A 17,148-nucleotide genomic window follows, 5' to 3' on the forward strand; every position below is an offset into this window, starting at 1 on the left:
GACTTTCCTCTTACAACAAAGTACAAAGAAGTTTCTCAAACCCCAGAACATCACTGTAATTGTTGGTTTTTAAGGGTAGCACTGCAGCGATTAATCGATTCCTTACTGTTGTCAACTGTTAGATAATTGCCAATTACTTTGATAATCAATCAATCAGTTGGTTTCGTTTTATTATTTAAGAATAAAGGTCAAGAAACTACTTGACAGATTAGTCGATAATTAAGAATGAAAGTAATCGTTGGTTGCAGCACGAGCGTTGAACAAAGTGCTGACATCAGAATGTCAGCGCACAGTGAAAATGTTGATATGAAGAAGGTTAACATGATCTAAATCTTATGCTTGTATGTTAACATTTGCATAACACACAGCTGAGGCCAATGGGAATATTGTCAGTTTTGCAAAGTGCCTCAACAAAGTCATTACAACTTACCCAGTGTGGAATATGAATGTCTGTACCAAGTTTTGTAGCAATCCATCATATGGTCAAATAATCAGGGGATCACCAAGTCATCAGGATCCATCCGTTTCATCTGAATTTCTTTAGCAATCCATCCATAATATTAAATTCTGAACCCAATTTGTGGACCAACATTGGCATCACTTTTGTCAACCAGCTAAGGATTTGCTTTTACAAAATTCTTCATAGATGTGGGAAGTTCATAGAATCCAACACTCTTGTTAGGTTAACTTTAAGACATATATGATCCACACATTTGTTGGCGTCAACACCAATTATACTGACAATCCTCAAACATAACTTTTTTAGAAAAATATGTTCCAAAATTGAGCTCATTGATGGCTCAAATACTAAACTACTTGTTACAGCACTAGAGTAAGCAGCGTTTGCTGTGTAAATCACCCTGGCGTCATCATTTTCACTGGATGTTCTCTGTAGTTTCGTGGACCACACTGTTGACCTTCAACTGAAAGCTAAAGCTCCATCATTCCTGTCGTGTCCTGTGGCAGAAAAAGGCTCAGTGTATCTGAACCATCAGTACTTACAGCAACTCTAAAGAGATCAATCCAAGCAACGTCAAACTCTTGGGCGAAGAGTTTCGAACAGTTCATCGAGGTGAGGAGTAAAGTTGATTGCTGACTCAACAGGGTGGTGAAGTTGTGGGCGAGAGGGAGGTGAGCCAGAGGTTATGTTGATATAGAAATGGAGGGAAAGAGAGAGGGCAATTATTCAGACAAATAGGCAGAGGAGGTGTGTTTGATGCCAAGTTAATGATCGTTAGGGATCATGGCTGTTTGGTTAAATGATATACTCTGCTGGCAGTGCAGCTCCTACAGAGAAACTGCAAATCTGCATATTTAGGAGTTTATAACTTTGACTTCCAGCTTCTTGTTTTATGGATTTGTCATTGATGGAATGGACTTACAAACTGTCCTGTGGTGGTATGATCGTTAGGAAAGATGGTTCTTCTCTCTACAAAAGGAAAGAAAGAAGCCTCACCATCACTGAGTCAGAGGGCAATGATATAGATTATCATTGCTTCTCCATCAGCTGTGTCGGGTAGCATAAAGCTTTTAACCAGTTACAGTTATTGTACATTCTGACGTCCATCTTTGCTACGAAATGGCTGTATTCAGACTACTCCTTCACTTCCAGGACTAACACAAATGATCAAACAAAAAAGATAAAGGGTAATCCAGCAGCAACAATATTTGCAACAATACACTGTGATTGCTAAGCAAATACACTCAAGCTCACATATCTGGTTGATTACTGTGTAATATGAGTGGCATAAATGTAGTCCAAGTGCTTTAACTGTTATAAACCACTGTGCCGGGTTTTTGGCGTATCACAGGACTCCACTCACACAGACATCCTGTATCATATGTCCTTTCTGGAGCTACATGTTGCATGTAATTCAGATACATTTTCAAAATATTCAGGGTTTCCGTCAGTGTTTTAAAGCTTGCTGAAATAAAGACCGCCTACATTGATCATTAGAAAACATTTTGTAATGTTTGCGAGATAATAGATTTACCTTCAAGGAATAAAAGCAGACAGAGGGTCTACATATGGCAGTTGTTGAAATTGTCATTTATTAAAGCGAAACTCTCGCCAAAAAGCAACCAAGGCTTTATTTGGGATTGAATATGAGTCAAACCCTCGTGTTAAAGCATAATTACGACGAAAGAGGCACTTTTAAGATTTACCGTAGTTTCGGTTTTGGGTTAGTTAATTTTGAACGGGAGTGCATGGGGCAGGACATGCTAGTATCAAAATCGCTACTTTTAGAACAGTAAGAAGGCTCGACACAACATGAAAATTTGCTCGTCGCATCACTAGGGTCTCTACTCATGAACAAGAGCATTGAGAACATTGTTTGTGTACACATTGTTTATGAAAAAGAAGGTTTTTGAAAAACTCACGTTAGCTGCTGCGCTCCTGCGCGTCGCCGTCATGGCAGGCAAAAAGTGTCGATCCCCGAGTGCGACCTGACAGGCACGCTTGAGGAGCGGTTCACCATTACTCTCCTGCCTGTCAGGTCGCACTCAAGGATCGAGTTCAAAAACCTTCTTTTTCATAAACAATGTGTACACAAACAATGTTCTCAATGTTCATGAGTTTATGAGTAGAGACCCTAGTGATGCTACGAGCAAAGTTTCATGTTGTGTCGAGCCTTCTTAGTGTTATAAAAATAGCGATTTTGATGCTAGCATGTCTTGCCCCATGCACTCCCGTTCAAAATTAACGTGCCCAAAACCGAAACTACGGTAAATCTTAAAAGTGCCTCTTTAGTCGTAATTATGCTTTTACACGAAGGTTTGACTCATATTCAATCCCAAATAAAGCCTCGGTTGCTTTTTGGCGAGAGTTTCGCTTTAACAGGCCACCACAGAATCCACCTCTTTTTAATAGTTCTTTCTCACTGATTAACGTATTGACAGGCACTCATGACTGATCATTTGCTATTGTTAATATAAAGATTTATTTATTTTACTCACTGCTGTTATGACTTTGCTCAAATTGAGCTTTAAAAAATTTAATCCAGCTGCTGCTGCTGCTGGTGCTGCTACCATTAACATATGCAGAGCTTGACTGTTCACTTGCTGTTGGTCCCAGTGAAAACAGCCTAAGAGTGTGTTCTGCCCATCTTTAATGAGCAGAACATCATCCAGCTCTGACTGTGTCAGATGAAAGTTTGCTCCTGTACGCCCAAGATGGAGGTGTCTGCATCCTGTGGCTCCCTCCTGCTGACAGCGAGCTGAAGGAATAAAGACCGGACAGTGTCTAGTACATCCAGGTTGACTGTGGAGAAAATGAAACCATCCCCCTGCCTACTTATCTTTGATCCACCCTCAGAGCATCACCTGTTGCTGGCACTAGCTTTATGGCTCTGGTGGTAATTGACTCCACCTGGCTGAGGAGCTATCTCTCCCAGCGGATTTAAAAGTTGTGGGCTCAGTTCACAAACTGCCCGCTGACAAACCCCCGCCTTCCTCATTCCCTTTGAGTCAGTACTAATTTTCTTCCTTCGGCTGCTTATTTGTACTGGTCTGGCCTGCCCAGTGTGACTGCCAATGCCAGGGTGTGTAAAGATAAAAGTTCAGAGATTTTAGTTGCTCAATAGTTTGTTGTTCTGAAGACTTTTGTAGATTGTGTGACTATTGTTCTTATTTTCCTAGCAAACCCTGATTTTTGATGAGACCTCCACCTGTCTTGACTCAGTGATCTTACAACAGCGTTGCAGCATTCTCTTAAACAACTGAAGTAGCTGGGGACTTGTTTTAAAACATAAAGAAACAACCAAAGAGAACAATGAAATGGCTGCATACAGCTCACCTGGTGGAATGCAAGACTCCTGAAGCCTTGATATTCCAAAGTTATTTAAAAATATACTATTTACACCCTCAACACACGTTCAAGTTAATGCAGCCACTTCAGACAGGCATGTTAACATTTTTTGTTTCAAAATGTAAAAAAACAACATAAAATGGCACAATCCAAGTTACAGGAAGCCTGAGATCCCAAAAATGATTTGAAAAGAGGTTATTTACACCCTGTTTTTGAGCACTAATCTTCACTGTAGCTGCTAAGCGAAAAACCATCCATCCATGGTCTGTAACCCCTTTATCCCTTTTATGGGGTCACAGGGTTTTTTGCTGGAGCCAGTCCCAGCTGTGGGCGAGGGCAGGGTACACCCTGGACAAGTCGCCAGCTCACCGCAGAGGCTGCCAACATCAGGAGCAGTTTGTTCAGTATCTTGCTCAAGGACACTTCGACATGCAGCTCAGCTCAGCCCGGAGCTGGGATTGAACCAGCGACCTTCTGATCACTAGCCAACCTGCTCTAGCCGCTGAGCTTGCTGAGTTTTATAGATTCAGTGATTAATTGATTTATCATGAAAACAATCAGCAGTTTAGTCGTCAGTAAAAACAAACTATTAGTTGCATCTCTACTTTATTCTCTCCCACGCTTCGCCTTTATTTGCCCAATTTGTTCTTAGCTTCCTGCCCATTCCTGTGTAAGTACATTGAGAGAACAAACTTAAGTCAAATTCCTTGTAGGCGCACACGTACAAAAGCCCAGCAGGCTGATGGGGAAAAAAGTGTAGTATTTTCTCTTTGTTTCTGTAAGATTGGAGGTTGTACGACCAAATTAGTGTGCTCAGAGTGTTCTTCTCTACACCCTTTGAAGCTGCCTGATGATCCTCGTTCCTCCTCCCTCTCAGGGGATGCCAGACAGCCTTTTAGCTACAGCCTTGCGGTTTATTTGCTATGAAAGCTTAGAGCGTTCTTAAGGTATTCCCTGCCCCTCCTGGTCTCATCCCCTTCCCCGCCCTCCACCACGGCCATGCCTACCTTGTTTGATGGCTCAGAAACCTTCAAATGTAGTTTGAAGAGCACCCTTCAACGGCGAGGGCCTTTTCCCGGAAGTGACAGGTTTACTCCCCACGAGCGTGTGGCAGCGAGGTGCTTTCGCCGTACTTGTCACATTAAAGCTCGACCTTGCCATCACCCCATAGGTTAATTTGACAGACTTTGTGAATACGCAGCAGCGCGATTGATTAAGGTTCAAAGAGTCTTTTATCAGCTGCTGGTAATGGGTGTCTGACGCACTGAGAGAACACCCGACTTGTCCTCTCCGCTCACTGCGGAGAAGATGCTAATGGACCGAGCAAGAGATGAAGTGTGTGTGTGTGTGTTTGTGTTTGTGTGTGCGTAGCAAAGCCAGCAGGACTATCTTCCGGTGCGTCCATGCATGTAACAATTGCCCATGTGCCCGTCTCAAGGTGTAACCCTCGCCATGGAGGGTGTCAGCAGAGACAGACACGCACCTCAGTTGTCCTAATGCAACATGGCGTCAAGAGCTTGTTTTGTCCAAGCACAGCTGCCTGTCGCTGTTTACGCCTGTCTCCACAGCAACGGGTGAAGGTGACACAGGTTCCAGGTGACCGTAGCAGCGTGGCGAGTGCTCCCGCCAACACATGAAAAACAAAACAGTCACGTTTTTTTTCCCTCACAGCAGGTGTTTCTGTTCTCTCCTTCTCAATTTGTCATTCCCCCCCATTTTTCCCTCACATTGTCACCTTTCTGACCTCATCCATCTTTTTGGACTCCTACTCTCTCATCCTCCAGTACGTTCCCTTGTAGGATTGCCCTCATCACTCATCCATCCCTCTTCACTGTCTTGTTTTCTACAGTAGGTCTAATTTTCGGACCCGATCTGTGCTGATCAAATTGAAGAAACGGGTCTTTTCTTTTTTTCCTCTTCAATCATTTCCTCTTCCAGCTTTTCTGTAAAGCGTGATCATTTTTGTGTGACTGTGATATGGAAAGGCAAAAGAGGAGGTCATAGTAAAATCTTTCGATCAACAAAATCAAAAGAAAAATGTCAAGTAAAGATGCCAAGGTGGCACTTAAACCACAAGAAAGTGTCAGGAGCGAGGGTTACCAGCGGATTTTGAAATGGGAAAATGTAGCATGGTTCATAAGGGCACTGTAAAACATAAATAAAGCAGAATATGATACTTTGCTCATCCTTTTTGACAAATACTCAGTTGAAATCAGTACAAAGATAATATCAACTTGGTGATTTCACCAACTTAAGTTGTGTAATGCCCCAAAAACACCTGTTTGGAACATTCTACAGGTAAACAGGTTAATTGGTTAATGATAGTATCATTATTGGGTAATAAAGGAGCATACTTGAAAGGCTCAGTTGTCACAAGCAAGGACAGGGCTAAGTTTACCACTTGGTTGTATAAAGGAGATTACTTGTTTTTTGTTTTTGTTTTTCAGCTCCCAGTATTACTCTCATAAATAAAACAGAACGAGGAGGTAGAGAAGTAGCATTAGTATCCCCTCATCTGAAGGTCATTGGTCGGGATCCCCCAGCTACATATCAAAGAATCTTCGGGCAAAATGCTGAATCCCAAATTGCTCCTGTTGGCTGTTTCATTGGCATGTTGTACATGTTGGATGTGTGAATGAGCATATCGTGGGGCGCTTGGGGTTGGACTGTGTGTAGTTGGTAGACTCCTAAAGCACTATATAAATGCAAGTCTGTTTAACTTCCAACATTTGACAGCACAACCCTGAGTTTAAAAAAGTTGGGATGTTGTGCAAAACAGTTAATCCAGAGTTAAATATTGTGGCTAAAAAGTTATTTTTATAAAATATTTTCTTTTGATTTTAATGCAAATAAGTTGTTTTTTAATTAAATATATTTTATCTTATCTGTATTTTGTATTTGATAAGCAAGTATATGGAATTTGTGACCATCTGTGAATTCTGACACAAGAATTAACTATATGTTAATATTATTAACACATAAATTTAATGAGTTCAGTTCTTAACAGTGATGAATTAACATCCCTAATTTCAAATAATTGTGAAGCCCTGTATTAGGCTCAATAAACTCCTGAACTTCCTAAAAGTGAGGGTCTGATATAAAAGCTGGGATAAGAAAAAAGAAAAAAGAGCCAGCAATGAACATTATAAAGTCACATTGAGTGAGTTTTCATCCACCACTAAGCTCCTTCTGTCTCTGTCTTCGTCCTCCAGGTGCTCTTGCTGTCCTGATCCCTGAGCTGGACCTTGTCATCTCATTGGTTGGCTCCCTCAGCAGCAGCTTCCTGGCGCTGATCTTTCCCCCTCTCCTCCAGATTGTAACATTTCACTCGGAGGGCCTGTCGCCGCTGGCGACTCTCAAGAACATCGTCATCAGCCTGATTGGAATTGTGGGGTTCCTGACAGGAACCTACATCGCCATCGAGCAGATCATCGCCCGTAATGGACTCAAACACGAAGAGACGTTCTCCACATACATGGTTCAGTGAAGGAGCAAAATGACTGTTGGCATTTGGAAGTAACACACCCAGGCCATCTTAGAAACCATTTGTGGGCACATTTTAATTTTTTTCATCTTTGATTTGCTGCTGTCAATTTCCTGGATTCGGCAGATATTTAAGGAAACATCTGCCAAGTGTTTAAGCATTTTGAAGCTGTAAGGATTCGTGGTGCTTGGTGTTGTGGTTCATCATGTCTCCACTGCCGTGTCCTGTTGTATCTGACATACATGAGTACTAGCAGTAACATTTCATCCAAGTTCAGCCATAGAGTGCAATCTAATGACAACAGAATTATGATAAAAGCTAGATCATTCCTTTTTAGAGGTTTTTAGAGGTAATTTATCATTTTGACAGTCTGAATATATTGATGTTTAATATTTTAGTCAAAAATCAAACTACCTCACAAACTGGTATCGATTTGGTCCTTCAAACTTTTCACATTTAGAGCTTTTAGAGATTAACCACGCACCACTTCATTCAGAAAAAATGGACAAAAAATATGTACATCTTTCGTTGCACTTTGTTTTAATGCCTTATTCATTGAAGCGGCACTATTCTGTCATAGACAACACATCACACACACTTTAAATCAAGTAGCTGTAATGACCAGTCTAGAACATAAAAGGGATGAGTATCCAAATTATTAGTTTCAGATTAACAAGACCTATGGGTTCTTTAGGAATTGTGCTTTTCAATTTCACTTATCAGAAGTGCAGGTCCTTATCGTGTAGGTATGTCTTCAGTGTCTCACAATTACAAGACTTTCTTCTTCCATGATAATTACAGTAATACAGATCTTTTTCAATCATGAAGCTTATTATTTTGGTTGTGTTGCATTATTCAGGTTATTTAAAAAGTGAATGGGACTGGCTTGTCTTTCCTTGTGTCCTGCTGTAATCTTACACACAACAACTCATAAGATCAGGCGCTACATCAGCATCCATTTATAGAATTGTATGTTCTTTTTTGTAAGTAGCATAAAGGGACTACAAGTACCATTCCAGGATTTCGTAAGAAAGGTGATTGACGAGCACAACAAGAATCAGTCAAATCAATCTGATACTCAACCCTCGAATATAATATATCCAACTTAAGAAATGTAGTTGTTCCGTTTGTGTTGGAGCTCTTTTGTTTAACATCTTTCTCTTGTCTTTAAAACTTTTATTTTTTGATCTGATTCTTTTTTTTTATGTGTTTTTATGTTTAAATGTATGTACTAAATTAAATTTAATAGTTTTTTTTATTCAACAGCATGCATTTTTAAGACTTACAACTAACCTTGAAAATGTTTTTTTTTTTGTTTAATCACAGAGAGGCTCTGCATGTATTATAATGTAATATGTAATGTAATATAAGACACAAGTTTTAGTATCAAGCTGTAGGTATTCTATCCATCAGATAAACCCCATCCACGTGCTTTAGTAAGCAGTCAAATACCAACAATTGTACTGTAAGTTCACTCTAAAGCTTCTGTACTGTTGTATGTCTTCAGTGTTGATGTGGCAGTAGAATGAAGATTTTTATCTGTCAAAAGAAATGCAGGTATTTATCAGTGTACATTGATACAAAGTTATGAGCCTTATGTGTAAAGGATTTGTAACAGCTGTTGGTTTGAAGTTGCTTTCGTGTATATATCCACTTGTTGTACATGTCACGCAGAAATGTTTTAATCTAGTTTTACATGACAGAACACCCATTATTCTCCATCTCCTGTGGATGGAAGTTCTCTGCTCAAACAGTTTGAGTGAGATTTTCTCTGAATTTATCACTGGACACTTTAAAAGGAGAACAATGATGATGAGGATGATGATGATGATGATGCAGCTACCCAAAGAAGACTTAATTTCTCTTTTCTGGCTGCATCTAATAATAATTTTAATGTGTTTAGTTCACAAGAACAAGCCCCAAACAACTTCTCCCAGCATTTGTTATATCAACAGTTTAAAAGTCTGTAAATCGTCATATTGGACAGACTGAAACCAACAAATGTTTGGGATTTTTCGTTGAAAAATCACTTTCACCGGGTTTTAGTGTCAGCAGCCTTTTATTTCTTTATTCCTTGCTCAGAATAAATAACATTTACAGTATTCACATGTGCTCTACTCTTTTTTTTTTTTTTTTTTTTTTTTTTTTAAGATGGCTGCAAAAACTTTATTTTTCTCTGATGGGTAAATGAAATACAAAAAGCATTCGATCAGTTCAGTCTTTGGGGATTCATTTCCTCCAAGCCACTGAGAAGTTACGCTAGATTGTGACCACTTATTCTGCTTATGTGTAAGCTCTAGATATTTATACGTTGTAAATCGCCTCTGTACTCTATCCGTCTTCAAACTGACTTCCAATAGTTTTGAGGGCTGAGTTCATTCCAAGTCCGGTGCACAGATGTCTGGGATGTAACAGGGAAAGTCCAGTTGACTTTAGTCAAGTAATAAAAACTCTACCACCTGAGAGGAATAACTTACTGTGATATAGAAGAATATATTTGGCATGTTCATATTCATTAAACTCAAAAATGTACTCCATGTAACTTGAATCTAACTACATATTTTTTCAATTGTAATTTAGCCTGATTATAGTTCCCTTTATTTGTAATCCGATTACATAAACTAATTTAGAAGTAATCTGTTACTTCCAAACCCTGTCAGCACACCTGTCCATAAATCAATCAATTTAAAGATGCACAGAAATCCAACGTCCAATGCTTCGTGTTCCAAACCATTGAATAGGTTGATAGCCAGCGTCTCCTAAAACAGCATGACCACTGTTTGAAGATATTCATTGTACTCTAACTGTTGGTAAGTTCAGGAAAAGTGCAGTTTGGGCTAGGATATCTACGTCACATATTTCAGTTAGGATCATACCAGTGTTATGTACATAATTTGAGTTATGTTACTGACATGATCACCATTTAGTTTTGATTTAATGCTCGACATGAACAGTGGTGTTTTTCGCTCTTTATGCAACTTTGCCTGACTTCTTCCTTCTGCTGCTTTAACTTAAGCGGTTAGAGGTCTCCACACCGCATAATGACATCGATTTTGATTCGTAATAAGCAGCTTTCACCGTTGACTTAAATGGTTGTTTTCCTGATGAAAAGAGGGCTGATACATCAGAACTGATGGAATTCCTCCCTCAGCTCTTCCCGTGCTTCAGTTTGGTTTGGCAGTCGTTCCACCCGTTAATATAAATCATCTCCAATCTTATTCCCACTGCTGTCAAGTCATAGAAGGACACAGTGAGGTTAAAGTAAAGCTCAGCTACGGAGCAGTCTGTAATCAGAACCATCAGTAATCAGACAGCTCTTCGCAGATTCTCACTGAATAAGAAGACACGTATAAATATGGAAGACTTTACGTTTCTGCTTCAGGGTTGTTTATTTGCCTCAAGCTACAGAAGCAGGGTGCAAGTGACCTTGAAACATAAGCTGAAATGTAAAAGTTAATTAACGGCGCCAGTTGAATCATGAGCTGGTTCACAGCGGACGAGAGGTTTCACTCTGCATTCGTCCTGATGAGCACATTTCCAGCCTCACACTTAGTAATGAATAAAGACACTGTGCAGTCAGTCTCTGTTGTCTTACATTCTTTATTACTGACTTTATTGCAGTTCTGGCGCCAAGAAGTCGCACATCATTGGCTGCATCGGGTCTGCTTCACATCCCCTCTTCCACTATTGTAGTTATGCCCACGCTGCCATGACAACAGGGTGTTAAAGAGGGGCATTTATGGCTTTTTTTTCTTCTTTTTTTTTACTGTCATGTCTTCTCTACACACCTAAATCCAATTTCAGTGTGTTTATTCCTGATATTAACATAATTGTTTCTACGTTTCTTTATTGGTACTGCTTTAAACATGGATCTCACTCAGCTATATATTCGTATATTTATATTTTGGTAATTTAAGGAAGTATTTCAGGGTGTAATTGCTGTACGCGTAACTATAAACTTGAAGGAATATATCACTTTCTCCAGTGACCTTTTGAGTTGCCTCACCATTAAAACCGTGTCACATTTTACCCACTTAAGATGGAAAGAAAAGACCACTTGTACTGATTTATGCATGAGCAGCACTGCGGTGGATGCATAGTAAAGAAACTGATCTGAAAAATGAATTATTGGCTCGTGTTAGACCAGTTGCAGCTCTGCTGAAAATCCTATTCATGTTTTTAAAACTCTCTCACTCACAATGGACGTGATGTTAACGATCTTAATGCTGCAGGATAAATTCATGACAACACTCACGTGGCTGTGATTTTAATAACATCCCAGAGGTTAACACAGTGGTTTAATAGACTGGAGGATGGCCACTGTGAATTAAATGGTCACTCCAACTTGCTGCTGACTTCAGTTTTTCCAATTATTTTAACCAGCCGAAAATTTAATGGATTTTCTCTTAGAAAATGAGCATTTTGGACTGGATTCTTGACGGTTGTGTATGGAAAAGAATTCATTTTTCGTTTTTAATATGAAGCTTTGATTAAACATGTTTGTGAAATGTGTATGTGAATTTGAGGGTAGCTTTTCTGGTTTTAGTGTTTTGTGAAAAAATGTATGTGGATGTTTAATGCTGTCAATAACAATAGCAGCTTACCACCTAAGGGCAGACTGTTATCGACTATAGTTGTTAGTTTTAAAGCGTTTAAATCGGTGTATCAGCACTCAGCAGAATGTAAATACAAGCCAATCAAAGGACCTTGGAGCTCTGAGGCTTCGTAGTCTTCTTCTCCGTGTCCCTGTAGTACAAACGCTTTTCAGCATTCGCTGCACAAGCAGTCCGAGTAATCCTGTTTGTTGCCTAATTGATACAAATGAGAGGGAGGCCGATTGGATTGGGAAGGGGAGAAATACGTCTCCTGGGGCTAATTTTTCAACATAAAGCTCCACGCTGCACTTACGGTCAGCCAGAGATGGAATTACATTAACCCGAGTGGGAACAGGGGAGTCTCTAATGTAGACCGATGTATTCCGACAAGAGCGCCATGCATTTTAGATGAGCTAGTTATTATAGACCGGTTGCATGCCTGCATTTAGCTTTGCACTGTTGAGAGTATCCTACAGAGTGTGTGAATGAATATGGCATTGTTTTACTGGTTCATGTTCCCACTGAGTTCTTGCTGCAGGGGTTCATTATACTGTCAGAATCAGACACGGGGGCAGCAAAGGATCAATATCAGGACAAATAGTTTCCAGCTCTTTCTCCTGCTCAAATTACTCCTCTTTTATATCTTGTTATCGTCTGCTCAAGAGCCAAGAGAACACCTTGATGACACCTATTCAGCACTTCCTAATTTGTAGCAAACTGAGCTCTATTCACACTCATCTGAGGCAGCAACGAGGAAAGACGTGAGACGACACATTAAAAGGCTCGGTTTGTCTCTGAATCTAGTCATGTTTCTGTGCTGAACGGTGCTCAAGACCACTCAGTCACATTTGTCCAGTAAAGCAGAGTTAATGGGATCCATTTTAGCTATTTTAGTAAATAGTAAGTTGTAGCAATGATATTAATGGAGCTGGTAGTGGCAGCTTTATGCCACGTGTATAGTATATAGTATATAGTGTATAGTGTATTGAATCAGTCTGAAGTGCTTTTGTTCTGATGGGACGTGACCGCAGATGTTTGTTCTCGTTTTTATTTTCAGCTCCAGAATATGCAAGTACTTAAAAAACTGGACCGACGCAGCAAATCATCATGAGACTGAATGGCACTGTGTGACGACTTGTAACTGGTGTTTGTTGCTGTCAAAGGTTGAAAGGTCTCTAAATCTTAAAGGGACAGTGTGTAATATGTCAAGTATTTAGCGCCATCTAGCTGTGAGGTTCTACATTGCAACACTCCTTTGCTCACCCCTCCTGTTCTGAAGACGTTGGAGACGTTCCGGAAGCTACGGTGGCCCTGACGGACAAGAAACTCATTTTCAAAATTCCACCCCACCCAAGAGGACAGCTCCAACCCCAATTGCTGTGCTGTTTGAATCTTTAACAACTAGTCCTATTAAGAAGTCAGTTAAGGCTATAAAACTAGAGGTTCCCTCTCAGTTCCGCAGTCAAGCTAGCTCTGAGCGAAAACGCCTTTAGCCTTACTACGTAGTACCACATTGTGCTTTGTGTCCCTCTCAGCAGTCCATAGTTTTTTTTCAAAACCGGAAAGACATGGCGGCCTCCATAGAGCTTGCCCGTGCTATGTAAATTCAGATAGGTAATTCTTCGCTCAGGAGGATAAGTCAGATTGTTGGCAGAGGTAATTGTACACCAATGAGGACTTACTTATGAATAAAGACGTTGATTTGAGTTAATAAATTACATAAATCGTTACACACTGTCCCTTTAAACACTGTAGAGCTGCTCCTGTATATAAGCAGCTCGCAGACCTGAAACTGCAGTTGTCAATATGAGCCGATTTATTGTGATTTTCATCTAATTTAGTACCGAGTTGGCGGCCATGTTGCTGTTGGTGACGTGTGTTGTGCAAGACGATGTAGCTCACTGAGCGCTCTACTATAAAAACAAAACAACATGATATTTTACTTTAATTCCAACAAACCGACACTTTATCACTTGAAATATTATCCTTTAAATCGACATGTGTGTGATTCATGACACAACTCAAGCAGGATCAAACATGACTTGTCTCTCCTCATTGTCACGCCCTCTTCCCCTGGAGCCCATGGGACCTTGTTGTCGGAAAAAACTTTGTCTGGCAGTGAATGGAAAGAGACAAATCATTTTTTAACCCAACTTTCATTGTGCCATGAACTACACGCAAGATGTTAGGTACCTTGTACCTTGTAATACCCTGTAGCAGTCGCAAAAAACACTCAAATGAATCCTTGATCAAATGTTTTCACTTCTCAGAGAAATTTAGCCTGGTTTAAGTACATGCTTTATTTATTTATACAAACTATTTTGAATAATTAATTAAAAAACACAAACATTTGAAATACATCTCAGTACAGACCTGTCATGGTGTTTCACCTGAGGCCTGTCAAACTGAACTGATGACTGTGTGAGTGAGTGTAGCTCTTGCTGAAAACCTGTTAGAGTTGTCCTGGATGAAGCATAAAAAACATTTTGAAGTTTTGGAGAGTCGGCAGCTTCCTCAACGCTGTCAGGGATGTGCAGCCGCACCAGCGTTCACTGAGAACAGGGAGATAAGCAGAGCTTCCCTGTGGACTCTGGGCTTAAAGGATTCTCCGCTCTTATTTCTCGTCTTTAGAAAGAGGTTTTCCATTTCAAAACTGTGAGAGAGCCAAGCCAAGGAGAGAATAATGTGTATTTTCTGTTTAAGAGGATGATCTTCTCTTTAGAAACGGTTGGTGGCTTGCCACGAGCAAAACAGCCAGTCAGCCTCTAATTGAAAAGCAGCAGCCAAACAGTGATGATTGAACACTATGAAAATTTTCGGCTCCAGGAGTTTCTCCAGTAATTATTCAGCTGTTGCGTTATTACATGGATCTGTTACGTGAAAGTACCAGAACCAGTCTTCTCTCTGCTGATTAACCATTGGACATGTTGAGCTACGTGTGTCTGAATGGGTCGGGAAATTCGTACCACGGTAGGCCTGACACTGAATTTGTTGATTCACTGACGCCAGTTTGTTTCCAGCCGATAGAGACGAGTGGCCTCAGCTTCCTTTCCCAGTTAAATGCGCATTAACCGTCACACTACCTCGTACTTTAAAACACTGTCAAAACAACCATGTATTTTCAGTGTCACTTTAGTATTTCCCTTTGAAAATGTCCTAATTTTTTATTTTGTATGCTAATGCTGTGAAGATGTGCTCTGTCGTTGCCAGCTCTCAGTTCCGTTGTCATTTGCAAAGTGAGGGTTAAACATAGAAAACACAAAAGATACTCACCTCGATGGCTTCCAAGGGAAGATCTCCAATCGTCCCAAACTCATCTTCTATCGTCTTCGGGATGAAGGGATGCCATTAGTATCAAGCAACGTTACCGACACTGCTAAAGTTGCTTCCCTTTTGTCAGTAATTGCTGACAGTAGGACCTGTGAATGTGAATTGTGAATGAGACCTGCCCACAAGTGAAGAGAAAGAGGCAGTTTTGGAGGCATCAAGTATGCTATTCAAATCTGGAGTCCGTTCTGTCTGGCATTGATCAGGTTGAAGCAACAAGTACCGAACGCTCAGAAAACATCATCATCAGATTAATTATTGTGGTTAAACGTCTTGAAGGTTTACTTTAGTCGACATCTAATCAAAAGGTTCATCAGCTGCCTGTAGCCACAGATAACATGTAAAGCCCTTCACATGATGAGAAGGAGTAGTCACTAATCAGCCTGCTGTCATGTCTGCAAATAAACGATCGAGCACATGCGAGGTTGATTGTTATTCGTACCGACATGTGAGGGCCCTTCAACTCACATTATTAAAGGGTTCTCCAGCTGCAGGCGTGGAGGCCAATCGATTGAAGTCTCCAATGAGTCCAATATTAATCTGACCTGCCGACCCGAGAGGTGCTCTCTTCATCTGGGGGGTCATGCTTCTCCCTCTGACTTCTGACCTCAAAGGTGTGACATGTTTTGATTTCAGTGCTGTGGAATCAATTTTTAAGACTTTTTTTTAAACTTCAGGCAGATAAAAAGCAAGTGTGTCTTCGGATGATTTATACTTGTTTAAAAGAGACGGAGAAGTGAGAAAGGATGATGAAAGGAGGAGGTGACTGAGGAGATGACTTAATGAAAAAACGAAGTAGAACACAAAATGTGATATTCGCTTCCAATTTAAAATCTTCCTCTCAGGATGCATGAATAAATGGAAAAAATTACATAAGCAATGACACATTTCTCCGTCACTCCATCCTAGAAACTTCCATCCATCCATCCGGAGACTCTGTAACCTCCTCTATTCTAATCTCAGATCAACTACTCTTCTTTTTCTTCTACATAGTCTCTCCTCCTTCTTCATTCGTCTGCTTTCCCATCTTCTGCCCAAGAGCTTGATTTTATTCTCTTCTTTTTTTTACTTTTCTTTTTGAATCAAGTTAAGATTTTGGTAAAAAATACAAGTGCCTGCTTAGGGCTCCCGAACACAGGGAGAGCTTAACGTGTTTTTTTTTTTGGTTAATGGGTCAATGGTTAATTGAACAAAATCACAATATTGTGCTGGCTGGAAAATTGCACGTTAATCAACTCTGTCAGAGCCATGTTTGTGTTACGTTCTGTAAGAGACTCGCTGCATTGTGATGCAAGCAGTCAGTCGGACTGAGGTTAGAGTTAAAGACTGTTAGATCACAGTCAATAGATTGAACATGTTAAGCCAATCAATATCTCTCTGAGCCACAGGAGGCCCCTAGATCATGTCATTGGAAGGATTTGATTGGCACAGGTGCTGGAGCAACTGTCCTTAAAGGGGCACAGTGTAGTTTAGGAGAAGAAATTCAAAGTGAGGTAATATTATAAACTCTGAAATAATTAATTGTTCAATAAGTGATGAAACAAGCTGTTCTTAGTGGGGAATTCGGTCCCCAGAACACTGTTCAAAGCTAGAAAAGTGGCAGGGTCTGCCACATAGAAACAAAGTAAAACAGAAGTTTTCATTGAGAAACAATGGTTGTCGTTTAACTGTATTCATTAGGCATCAGCGTGATGTCCCGCAGTCTTAGACACATCTCTGTAATTTAATGGGATTCAGGTGTGAAAGTCGGTCAGTGCGAAGATGAGTCACCACTGTATGGAGACATGTGACGGGATGCCATTGCAGCTGAACACATCTACAACTCCTTAACTTCAGGCTGACTGACTCGCAGATGAGATAACCACCCAGATGCCCCTGAAAACCATTTCAATGTAGGCTTATTTCTCTCCTCCGTTTGTTTCTTTCTCATACAC

At 40.4% G+C, this 17,148-nt stretch overlaps 1 protein-coding gene across 2 annotated transcripts in view; it reads left to right on the forward strand.

Moving 5' to 3' along the window:
* Positions 1-9,394, forward strand: part of slc36a1 (solute carrier family 36 member 1) — a 49,471-nt gene extending 40,077 nt beyond the window's left edge. For both annotated transcript variants that reach the window (XM_030395941.1, XM_030395942.1), the window contains exon 12: positions 7,021-9,394. In XM_030395941.1, the coding sequence (XP_030251801.1) occupies positions 7,021-7,295 (275 nt within the window). In that variant the 3' untranslated portion in view covers positions 7,296-9,394. The remainder of the gene's footprint in view (positions 1-7,020) is intronic.
* Positions 9,395-17,148: the final 7,754 nt, after the last annotated feature.

Source organism: Sparus aurata, chromosome 18 (assembly GCF_900880675.1).
Source record: "Sparus aurata chromosome 18, fSpaAur1.1, whole genome shotgun sequence".
NCBI classification, from domain to species: Eukaryota; Metazoa; Chordata; class Actinopteri; order Spariformes; family Sparidae; genus Sparus; species Sparus aurata.